The 11,823-nt window shown below is 41.4% G+C and overlaps 1 protein-coding gene across 4 annotated transcripts in view; it reads left to right on the top strand.

Moving 5' to 3' along the window:
* Positions 1–4,247: 4,247 nt before the first annotated feature.
* The window catches only part of LOC310726160 (phosphatidylinositol-binding clathrin assembly protein), a 58,372-nt gene continuing 50,796 nt past the window's right edge, over positions 4,248–11,823 (top strand). The window contains exons 1-2 of one of the 4 annotated variants that reach the window (XM_083541473.1): positions 4,250–4,553; positions 5,352–5,527. In XM_083541473.1, the coding sequence (XP_083397599.1) occupies positions 5,398–5,527 (130 nt within the window). In that variant the 5' untranslated portion in view covers positions 4,250–4,553; positions 5,352–5,397. Of the gene's footprint in view, positions 5,528–11,823 lie in introns of all 4 variants that reach the window. The other 3 variants (XM_083541475.1, XM_083541476.1, XM_083541474.1) reach the window with 3 other exon arrangements.

Genomic DNA, 11,823 nt, shown 5'->3' with positions numbered 1-11,823 from the left:
GTGTAGTTGTGGTTTTGTAGCTCACCAACCACTTTCTTACACTAGCAGGATAAATACATTGTGCCATAACAATAGGAAGGTATGGTCAAGCGATAAGATGTTATAGGTGTTCGTTTCCAAATTAAGATCATGTACAAAAAGAGATCTTGACCTAGACAGTGTTTGGAATGTTTTTACCCATGTTTACTCATATATATGTATAACTGAATGTTAAATAATATCCTTATATCTATTCCTTTTCAGCTTAGAACACATTTATGCAGGCCTACCGTTCTCTATACTCTGAATATAATCTGCTTACAACACGATGGTTTACAGTCTGGTGTTTATTTCAGATATTTTCACCTTCAAATGTGCACAGTCTCGAGACTGATTTCTAGCTAAAACACAGTGTTTGAAAATCTATGGTATTGGAACTATTTATTGGGTCAGGCTTGTCAGGCAAAGAATGTTGTCAGAGTATATTGCCTGTAACAATCAGCCTGGTGGATGAGAACAAATGGGAGCAGAATTGAAGGTTATGTATGTAATCTTCATGATTCTATGACTAAGTCGAGGACCAGAAGGGTACTTGGGTTGATGAGAATTGCCAGAAAAAGAGCCTGATGAAGAGGGAGCCTTCAACAGGCTGCACACATGAAGTCACAGTCACAAGGTGACAACTTTGCTATTATTATTCAGCAAGAAACTGAGCAAGTGGTGGATAAACTCCACTAGTTCAGATGAAAAGCACCATGGTGGTCCTCCACTTAGCTGTAGATTCACAGCTTAAAAAAATAAATAAAAAATTCGGAATGCAATTTGTTCCACTTTTGCCTATTTATGACATGCCGAAGAGGGTTTATTTGGAGTTAGCAGCATAGCTAAGCTAGCCACTTCTTGTATAAATATACTCTTACATATATATATATATATATATATATATATATATATATATATATATATATATATATATATATATATATATATATATATACTGTATTATATCAGTATGGCAGAAGGGCATTCATTTTTAATTTGCATATTCATGTTCATTAATGAGGTGGAATGATAGCACAGCAGGTAGCATTGCTGCATTTAGAGTACTCGATTTCAATGCTGAGCTTAGGTTAATGGCCCTGCTGTGTTCCAGTGTGCTTTATGTTCTAATCGTGTGTACAGCGGTATCATCTGGGTTTTCTAGTTTTCTCTCATTTATCTGAAACATGCCTGTATGAAGATTATTAAATTGCTCTAATTAGTGTGTATATGTAGCCTTGTGATGGGCTGGAGTCCTCTCCAGGGAGTCAGCGTTAGATTTGGGAGTTACTGTAACCCTGATCATGATAAATAAAATGGAAATGAATCGAATGAATATTAGTAAAAAGTAAAGATTGTATCATTTGGATTGACGTATCAATGCATTACCAGAAAAATTACAGACAACTTGTGTATAAAGATACACCTCAACTCTGATAATCATCAACAATGACCTGTAGGCTTATCAGAGTTGGAATAAGGTTGATCTGTGGTAGCTCAGTGGTTACTGGTTAAGGCTCTGGGTTTACTGATTCATAATGTATGATTTTTAAACTATTTATTTGTATGATACAGCTGCAAATAAGTATTTGAACACCTGTCTATCAGCTAGAATTCTGACCCTTAAAGACCTGTTAGTCTGCCTTTAAAATGTCCACCTCCAGTACATTTATTATCCTAAATTAGATGCACCTGTTTGAGGTCGTTAGCTGCATAAAGACACCTGTCCACCCCATACAATCAGTAAGAATCCAACTACTAACATGGCCAAGACCAAAGAGCTGTCCAAAGACACTAGAGACAAAATTGTACACCTCCACAAGGCTGGAAAGGGCTACGGGGAAATTGCCAAGCAGCTTGGTGAAAAAAGCTTAAACCAGCACATGTCCAGGCACGTCTTAAGTTTGCCAATGACCATGAGTCATGGGAGAAAGTCATGTGGTCAGATGAGACCAAAATAGAACTTTTGGGTCATAATTCCACTAAACGTGTTTGGAGGAAGAAGAATGATGAGTACCATCCCAAGAACACCATCCCTAATGTGAAGCATGGGGGTGGTAGCATCATGCTTTGGGGGTGTTTTTCTGCACATGGGACAGGGCGACTGCACTGTATTAAGGAGAGGATGACCGGGGCCATGTATTGCAAGATTTTGGGGAACAACCTCCTTCCCTCAGTTGGAGCATTGAAGATGGGTCGAGGCTGGGTCTTCCAACATGACAATGACCCGAAGCACACAGCCAGGATAACCAAGGAGTGGCTCTGTAAGAAGCATATCAAGGTTCTGGCGTGGCCTAGCCAGTCTCCAGACCTAAACCCAATAGAGAATCTTTGGAGGGAGCTCAAACTCCGTGTTTCTCAGCGACAGGCCAGAAACCTGACTGATCTAGAGAAGATCTGTGTGGAGGAGTGGGCCGAAATCCCTTCTGCAGTGTGTGCAAACCTGGTGAAAAACTACAGGAAACGTTTGACCTCTGTAATTGCAAACAAATGCTACTGTACCAAATATTAACATTGACTTTCTCAGGTGTTCAAATACTTATTTGCAGCTGTTTCATACAAATAAATAGTTAAAAAATAATACATTGTGATTTCTGGATTTTTTATTTTAGATTATGTCTCTCACAGTTGACATGCACCTACGATGACAATTTCAGACCCCTCTATGATTTCTAAGTGGAAGAACTTGCAAAATAGCAGGGTGTTTAAATACTTATTTTCCTCACTATATATATATATATATATATATATATATATATATATATATATATATATATATATATATATATATATATAGCCAAAATATTGAGGTTCAAGATGTTCAACACAATCGTAAGACAATTTCACCAAAAGTATTGGAAAAGAACACCTTCAGAATTTTTAAGATCCACTAAATTCTACTGGATCTTTTTACAGGATCCATTTGAGTGATAGTGAACTCATATCAGAGAACTCCGTAAAAAAAAAATATCATAGAAATGTTTGCAAAAGTGCACCTTTAGTATTTTTAGGATTCACTGAATTCTTACATGAACCTGAATGCAAAAAAGTGCACCTTTAGGATTTTTTTAGAAACCACTGGATTCTTATAGACATTTCAACAGACATTTGTCTTTGGGCCTTGGACGTTTCCGGTTAGCTAATGTGCACATTCAAAACATTGGTGGCAGACGGCTTACACAAATTAATATTGGGACAGTTTATTTAATCCTGAATTAAAACAAGGAATATGTTGTTCATGCTCTCTCAGACCAGGAACTGACTTGCTGTCGGAAATTAAAGTGTTAAGATTTCCAAAAAAGAAAACAATTTCAGTAGTGAAGGCTGGATACTGACTAGCAAATCTACTTTTATCTAAAACCAAAAACACGTGGTGAATTCAAATTAAATATATATCAGATAAACAAAACAAAAAACTGTAGCCAGCGTTCAATGCACCTTGTTTATCTGTGCCACACAGGGCTCAGATGTCACAGAGAGAACATTTAAATCTTCTCACCAACACTGTCCCACTGCTCTGTTCTTCAGCTTATCTAACCACAAGCATTTCAAAACGTATGAAATTATTATGTATGCAATAAGTTATGATGAACACAGCAATTCATTTTGTAACACTTGTGGGGTTACATTATAGCATCACTGATCGGTTTATCACTATTGCAGGTGGGACACCGACTAGAAGCCCAGAAGATCAACACGTTTTTAACAGCGTGTCATCACCAAACACAAGATAAACCTTATCCACATTGTATGACCAAACGTTTCCGACGTTTCTGGTAAGTAAGAACTTGTAGGCATGCAGACTACAGGTTTTTACTGCTTCTCTCATGTAGGCACACTCGGTCTCAAACAGATAAAACATGCCTGTATATGAAACTTCAGGTACACGTGTAACGTTCTGAGGGAAAAATTGGCTTCTCAGTGTCTGATTTAAGGGTCTGGGAAATACACGTTTTTTATTTTTTAGCTTTTATAAATATCTTAACTGTTTTGTTTGCGCTAAAGTGTGTTAATCATTTTATTGTGACGTCTGTTATTGTTTACTTCCATTAAAATGGTTCAAAAAGACCCAGTAGCGAACCCAAATATATTTTTCGACAATGGTTTCGTTCCATCAGCACTTTGCATTCTGTCCAATCAGCGCTCAGCGATTGTATCCAATCAGCGTTTAGCGATTGTATCCAATCAGTGGACTCTATTCCTGTCCAATCAGTGCGCTCTCTCTCTGCCGCCACCCAATGGCCGCTTTCGGGCATCACGTGATTTTTGTGCGCCGCCATTTTGTCCGGAGCTTCTCTCCGCAAACCGGAATCAGGCGAGGGCGAGTGAAGGAACGCCGTTGGAGGGGGCTGAGAACACACACACACCCCGCCGGAATTTCTCCACCTATTGATCCAGGACGGGGGGAAGAGGAAGAAAAAAAAAAAAGACCGTTTTTTTCCCCCTCTCGCCGTGGCGCTCCTACAGCCGGATTAGTGGACTTCCTTCCCCAGGTCCAGGTCGGACGTTAGGGTTTAAGCTGTTGATCAGCTGATGTAAGATCTTTTAGGTTTTCCAACTTAACACCATCTACAGTTTCATTTCCGAGCTCGGTGCCACTTGAGTTGGCAGATCAGCAGGCAGTCAGGTGAACGGAGTGTCTGGAGATCCGGTAACTAGCAGCGACAGAGAGAACTAGCAGAACCACTTTTAAACAGAGTTCAGACTGTGGCTTTGGAGGAACCCACAGATTCCCCCTGGTAGCCTCATAACTATAACCTGTTAACCAGATAGTTACATTCGTGTCTCGGTTTGCTCAGGAAGCGACCGCAGGTCCACACTGAAGCCTTATTTTCGACCAATGTAACTAGTTTTCCGTCGTTTCTTTCGGGGTACGTGGCATGTTTCTCCCTCGGTAGTATCTCTCTCTCTCTCTCTCTCTCTCTCTCTCTCTCTCTCTGTTTTTTTCCTGACCTGGCTGACCGGATTGCCAGCGATGTCCTTTTGCAATCTTCCTCTCTGCTCAGATTTCACCGCTAGAACCTGCACTCGGGTTGAAGGCTGTTATGGTTATATTAGCTAACATCAGCTCAGTCCATCAGATCCTCCAGGTGTAGATTTGACACTTGGGATTATATTTCTACTAGATAGGTAGATAGATACTTTTTATATTCTATTACAAAATACACGTTAGGGGAAAAAACCCACATCAAGACTGCTTTAAATATCTATATATCTATATATAAATCTAAATAAAAGCAGTCGGTTTGCTGACTCGAGGGGTTTTGCTACATTCGCTCATATTAGTGAGCCATTCGGGTTTTGTAGTTTTTTTTTCTTTTTCATTTTGGGAGAAAAACCCGTCCAGCTGATCAGTGCTGAGGAGTGTGGAGCTGAAACATGTCCGGGCAGAGCATCACGGACCGCATCGCAGCGGCGCAGCACAGCATGACCGGCTCCAGCATCAGCAAAGCCGTGTGTAAGGCCACCACTCATGAAGTGAGCGGCCCCAAGAAGAAACACCTGGACTGTAAGTATCTTCTACCTACACACACACACACACACACACACACACACACACCGAGAGAGAGCTCAGAACCAAAATCCAGACCTGAGATTCTGACATCTGACCTCCTACTGGCCGCTATAACAAACCTTTAGCTTCTGCGCATGCGCACTTCACCTTCAATAAACGTATGCCTTTGAATGCCGGAGAGATTCTCCACAGACTTCACCCTCAGTGTATACACACATACTCACCCAGAAATAGAGGCAGTTTCGTCTCAAAAAGGACACAAACGATGTAATATTTGTGCCTAAAGTCTCAAGACTTTTCATACAATAAACGTGAAGCAGAAGTTATTGGGAATGATTCAGCTCTGTGGGAAACATGGTCCTCAAACGAACCACGTTCTTTGTTAAAGGCTAAAAGATGTTTTTCTTCTCACCGTGTGTGTTTTATCTGAATTCGTCAAGCCAAAAAGCTTTTCTTGTCAATCCCTGCCATGTATAGCTGACCCAGTCCACAGTGAAATGAGACCACATTCCTCCAGAACCCTGGTGCTTCCTCCAGAACTAAGGACTAAAATAGATCAGGAAAAGTTGGAGACTGGAATGTTGGGTTCAGGAAGTGCACCATGGTACCGAACCGAGTCTACCTGTCAACAGTATTTTAGTCATCGTGTCTCCAACATGTCTGGTTTGCACTTGTTCAGGAAGTAAAGTAATCTATAAATATTTAGCTGATGACAACGCCATTTGTTTCCACAACACATAAATACTACACTATAAATAGCTCTATGCTGTAATAGGGAATGGCTATGGTGACGACTTCACCTTCGGATACGAGCTGGAAATATTGTGGGCTTTATGCGATAGCATTTCTGTTTCAGTTTTAGGAGTGTGCTGGAATGCAGACTTCTCAGTTCAGTGTATGTGGATTTGGTGGCAGTTTGGCTTGGCTTTAATATGGGTTTGATGCATTACCTGTCCAGTGAAAAGAATTGCACAGATTACTTATTTCCCATAACTTCTGGTGTAAAATCAAGCATTAAACCGAGTGTCAACTAATAATGTTTTTGACTCCAATCTGCCATCCTTTTAATAGCTGAGCTGGGATTCTGTTACCTACCTCGGAGTTGATGAGTTTCCTAGAACTGACGTGTTTTATTGTGTGTGCTGTACCGCAATTTGCCTGCAACAGCGTTTTCTAAAATGAGAAAAAATGAAACACGACACTTTTTGTTCCATTTATAGTTATTCTGGGGAATGTCTGTAAGATAAGCTTGTTAATGTTATCGCTTGATTTACAGCAGCTAGAAACGGTTCCAGATGTTTTTCTTAACAAGACAAGACAAAATATCCAGGAATTTTCTTGTTCCCAGTTCCGTCCTGAAGATTTTTCCCCATGTTGCAAAACATCTGATCGGTTAAGAATTTAGCAGCACTGTGCTATCGAAACGTGCAAATGAAGCAGGTTGAGCGCTTTAAGAAATTGGTTTGAATATTTTTGAGTCGCAGGTGTAGTGATTTAATACTAGTGTCTTTTAATATCGCTCTGCTTATCTGCACACGTGTCCTGTTGTTCTTTAGCTTTGGAGTCTGTACAGCTGCTGCATGAAGGCATGAAGGTCATTCAGACTACAAGCCACATCAGCGAGTCACTAATACCTCCAACAAACACTTCCTCACTGCGAAAGAGCGACCACAGTTTCACTCTGTGAGAAAGTTTTCAGAAAAGGATCTTCATAAGGAAGTGTGTAATGTCTGTGTGTTACATGTTGTTGATGCTTTTCATTGTAATATCTAAATTCATCAGTGTGATGTGACGTGTATGTTACTACTCAGGGGGGAAAATCTACCGCGGTATTTATAAGCAGTGTGTGATTTTTATTTTTTTGCGCGAAAAGACATATTCTGAGCTGATTTTTTGGTTTCGGTTTCAGTCATTAAAAAGTTGGTCTGTTCTTCCAAATAACAGTTTTCTGAATTACCCACAATGCCATGAGTCTACAGAAAGCGATGCAGCAGAGCTTTACTCCTTTAGTGTGTCCAGCTCTCTCAGTGCCTTCTACACTGTACAGGTTCCAACGCTTCAGCGTTCCTTTTGGTTCCTCTGTCAACCCTATCTCACACTTTAGCTCGTAGGTTTTTAAGCCGTCAAACATTTCATTCTGAAACCTTCAATCCACTGTGTGCTTCTGCACCGGATAGTGAGTCCGTTACCTCTTGTGTTGCAAATGTTTCTCCATTGAAACTCCATTGATGCTGCATTAAGAAGATCCTCTTGTGATGACAGAGCCCCAAAGAGCGGCTTTTACTTTTACACCGAAAAAGCTGAAGCGCAGACAAAACCAGCATCAGAATCGCAAAAAACTCATCATCACAAATCTAAGATGATCATCTCACCTGGGTGTCTTTTGCTTCCAGTTTAGTATCATATCCTTTTTTGGTCCTTTTTATTTGCTTTGTGGTTTAACAGTCATCCTGTGAAACTCCCATGATTGCTTGCTAGATAATTGTAACATAAAGGCAGTGTTGCTTTGGGTTTTGCGCAAGACACCTGCACCTCCACTTCCTCTTTACCAACAGAAATTCACAATAAATTGCCATATTCCTGAAAATACCCAATAACAGCTAGAGAGAGGGGATAAAAACACCACCTCCACCAATTAGGGAATGAAATGTGTGGGAATAAATGCATTTTCATTTTAGCTGCTAATTTATTATGTTTTGTTCTTTCACTTAGTCGCCTTACTATGATCCGTCTCAAATTTATTACCGGCTGCCACAACCGAGGTGGGAAAAAAAATCCCCCGAAAATAACTGCGCGGTGAAATTGTAAGGACCTGGAATTAGATTTCTGGTCTGATTACTGGCTTTCCCTTCAGCTTGCCAGATGTTTGCTCAAGGCATCTGCATGTTGCACTTGATCAATCGTCCATGGAACAAACACAAGTAAATCAGTGTCGCCGAAATCTCTCTCCAAACACCTCTTCTGCCGACTCATCAGAATGTCAGACGCTGCTGTTTTCCTTCGCCGTGAGCTCGTGCTTTCCTGTTTGAGCAAACAGTGCTGAGGTTTTTCACCGAGTCAACACACAGATGTTGCTCTTTGACCTCTCTTCTGTACAGTACAGCATTTTTGTACTGTTTCCTCGATCAGATTTATCAGATCCAGATTTATTTTTGATTTTTACGTCTGTTTACTTAAATACAAATCTTGCACGACGATCAAACATCTTGGGTTTTGTCGTTTGTGTGCGCCTTTGTGTATTGTGTGGCCTGTACAGCTTTTGAACCTCACATGCTCCGTGTGTGGTATTTACAGTGACACAGGGATTTGACATGTTTTGCACTTCCGCTTCAGTCAGCCCACATCCTGCTGAAAACGGCCGTGTAAGAGCTCCTGATATATTACTGTTCCGATAAACGTGAAGCATTTCCTTTATCACCGTCATTTCTGTAACATATCGATGACTATATCATTTAAGGAAGAACGAACGCCTTGCGAGCTCCAGAGTACTTAATGGTGTCTCTTTAATTGGTAAAACAGATGTGAAGCGCCGAAGGACGCCATCACCGATTTGCTGTTATTGAAGCTGAATGTATTGGCCAATTTAATTATCCTTTGTGTCGCACGTTAGCAGTACAGCACTTGGGGCATATGCTGTTCTTGGAAAGTCGTCCATTCCAGAATGGGTTTTGTGTTCCAACATGAAGTGGAGTTACTCCCATCAACTCAAACTGATTGTTTTAAATATATGTTTACTCCAGCAATTTGCATAAAGCAGGTGAGGTCCTGTTCTCACTGACCTGCTTTCACTCTTTCACTTACAACCTTTTCAGGGCCCCTCGGAGCTCGCGGCCTCGCATGCTCGCGACTTTCATTCCGACCGGCGACTCTCATTCAAGAGAGCAATCGCGAGCTGCTCAAAACGCTAGTTTTAACATTTCTAATCAGGGTTCTTTGGGTTTTTACTGGGTTGGAAGGGGCGTATCAAAAGGTCGCAAAAATTCGGAACTCGCGACCGGTCTTGGTCCCTAACCCTCGCGAGCTCCGAGGTTCCACTGTGTGTGTGTGTGTGTGTGTGTGTGTGTGTGTGTGTGTGTGTGTGTGTATATATATATATATATATATATATATATATATATATGTGTGTATATATGTATATGCACACACTGTATACGATGAAGATTATAACTTACAAATATTGTAAATCAGGACATTACCTAGCCTACCAGGAGTCTTAAAGAATGGTGATCGGTATGGGGTGGGGCGGGTTTTTTTGGAGGGCGTAACTCTAGTGCTCTGTTTACAAGAGATAAAAATTGTCCAGTGAAACACCAAAAATGCAGAAAAGAGATGCGTGCTCTAGACAGAGACGCCGGACCTCTGCGGGAGGTGGGAGATGTGAACAGCCTGCAGCGTCCCAATGTATCGTACCACACGCATTCTGTTTGCCCACAACACGAAACTTAAAATACTTTAGATTTTGTCGTGTTGCTGTATCATCGTAAGTTCGAAAAACTGTAACTTGGGGAAGTCCTGTAAAATGTTAGGACAAAAACAGAGCCAGTCATGTGACCAAGAAACAACAACCTAATTTTTGAAAAATGATAGATAGATAGATAGATAGATAGATAGATAGATAGATAGATAGAACTTTATTGTCAATCCATTGTACAGGTACATGGCAACGAAATGCTGTTTGGCATCTACCAGATGTGCAAAAAGTAGCAATCGTGCAGATAAATATGTAGCATATCTACAGCATGTATATGTAGAGTGAATAAATATAATGGCTATAGCAGTGCAGAGATGTGTGGACATCGTTGAGAAGTACAGATAGATGTTTGATTTATACAGCAATTAAAAAAAACGTCCAGACGAGTGCATTAATATAAACGTAGCTTACAGCTGGATCTCGTGTCGGAGCCGCCGTTCTAGAAAATGAATCCACACCTGGAGATTTTGACAGAGCTGTGGACGCAATTTCAGTTTTTTTTCCACATTCAGACCTGTTGCACAGATCAAATGCTGAAAATCTCAATTTCACTTTCGGTTCTTCAGATTGCGCACCGTGGAAACGGTCCAAGGCGTGAGCGCTTCTGAACGTCTGTGTAACGGATTCTTTCAGTTTAAAAACACGGCGAACGTTTTAGGCGAATAGAGGAATAATTGCTCGCGTCTCTAAGCAAAGATTTTGAAAAGCAGCATGTGTGAGATGAGATTGCGAGCGGACGTTAAGACGTCGTCGTGCGATGCCAGCCGATCTCTATATCCTCTGCAAATTTAGATATTCATTCATATTATAACCGAGTTAGTTTTAAACCGGGAAAAGCGATGTATTTGGAAGATTTTTCCTCTCCCTGAAGTTTTATAGAGATGCATGGAAGAGGGGAAGAGAGTGCTCTGGAGGAAGAACGAGTGGCAGAGATGTGGGATTGGGAATTGGGGGCGAATGGTTGTGGTTCGAGGCGCAGAGCCGCGACGCTGAGCTCACTGTGCAGGAATCTCAACCCGGGTGAGCGGGCGCGCACACACGCACATACGCGAATAAAAGCGTACTCATCGCATTTGCACTCCCCCCCCCCCCCCCCGACCTACTTAAACCTGTGTCTTAGCTCTGAGAAAACGAAGCACAAAAATTATCTAGGGCCTGAAGGTAGTGAGACCTGTGGAGACGCACGCACACGCGCGCGCACACACACACACACACACGCAAATCAGTGAGTGGAGAAGGGAGGGGGGGGGAGACAGACGGCAAACAAACCCTCAAAAAGACGACTGGTGCTATTTTAAGCCATCTGTGGTTCTTCGACTCTTCTCAAAGCAGTGAGAATGCAGGCTTGCTTTTGGAAAGACTTTTCTCTTTGGCATCACCTTCAAAAATGTGTCGAGCAGGCAGCTGTTCTGTCAATGAACTCATTAAACCCAAACGCCTTTTCTTTTCCCTCACGCCTCATCTGCAGGTCGGGAATCTGCTTTTTATTTCCAAAGCCCAGAAAGAGCGGAAGCCAAAGAGTCGTGCAGTTGATTTTGTTTGTCTTGACTTTGAGATTCTGAGGTAGCAGAGGACTCGTAGGAGTCATAGCTCATAAAGTGGTACACGATCGTAACCTGCTGCACGGATGTTTTCTCGGTTCAAACAGAAGAGATTTTTTTTGCCCTCGATGTTTAAATCGTTTCTGTCTGGCAATTCAGTTGCCCAGCAGACAAAGAAACAACCCCAAAATATGTACATTATCAGCATTTGATTAATTATGCATGTCAGGCAACTGCACAGTTTAACACAATCTGTGCATCCCACGGAGTTCAAATAT

Source organism: Silurus aristotelis, assembly GCF_946808225.1.
Source record: "Silurus aristotelis genome assembly, chromosome: 5".
NCBI classification, from domain to species: domain Eukaryota; kingdom Metazoa; phylum Chordata; class Actinopteri; order Siluriformes; family Siluridae; genus Silurus; species Silurus aristotelis.
This window is presented reverse-complemented; position numbering and strand designations above follow the sequence as displayed.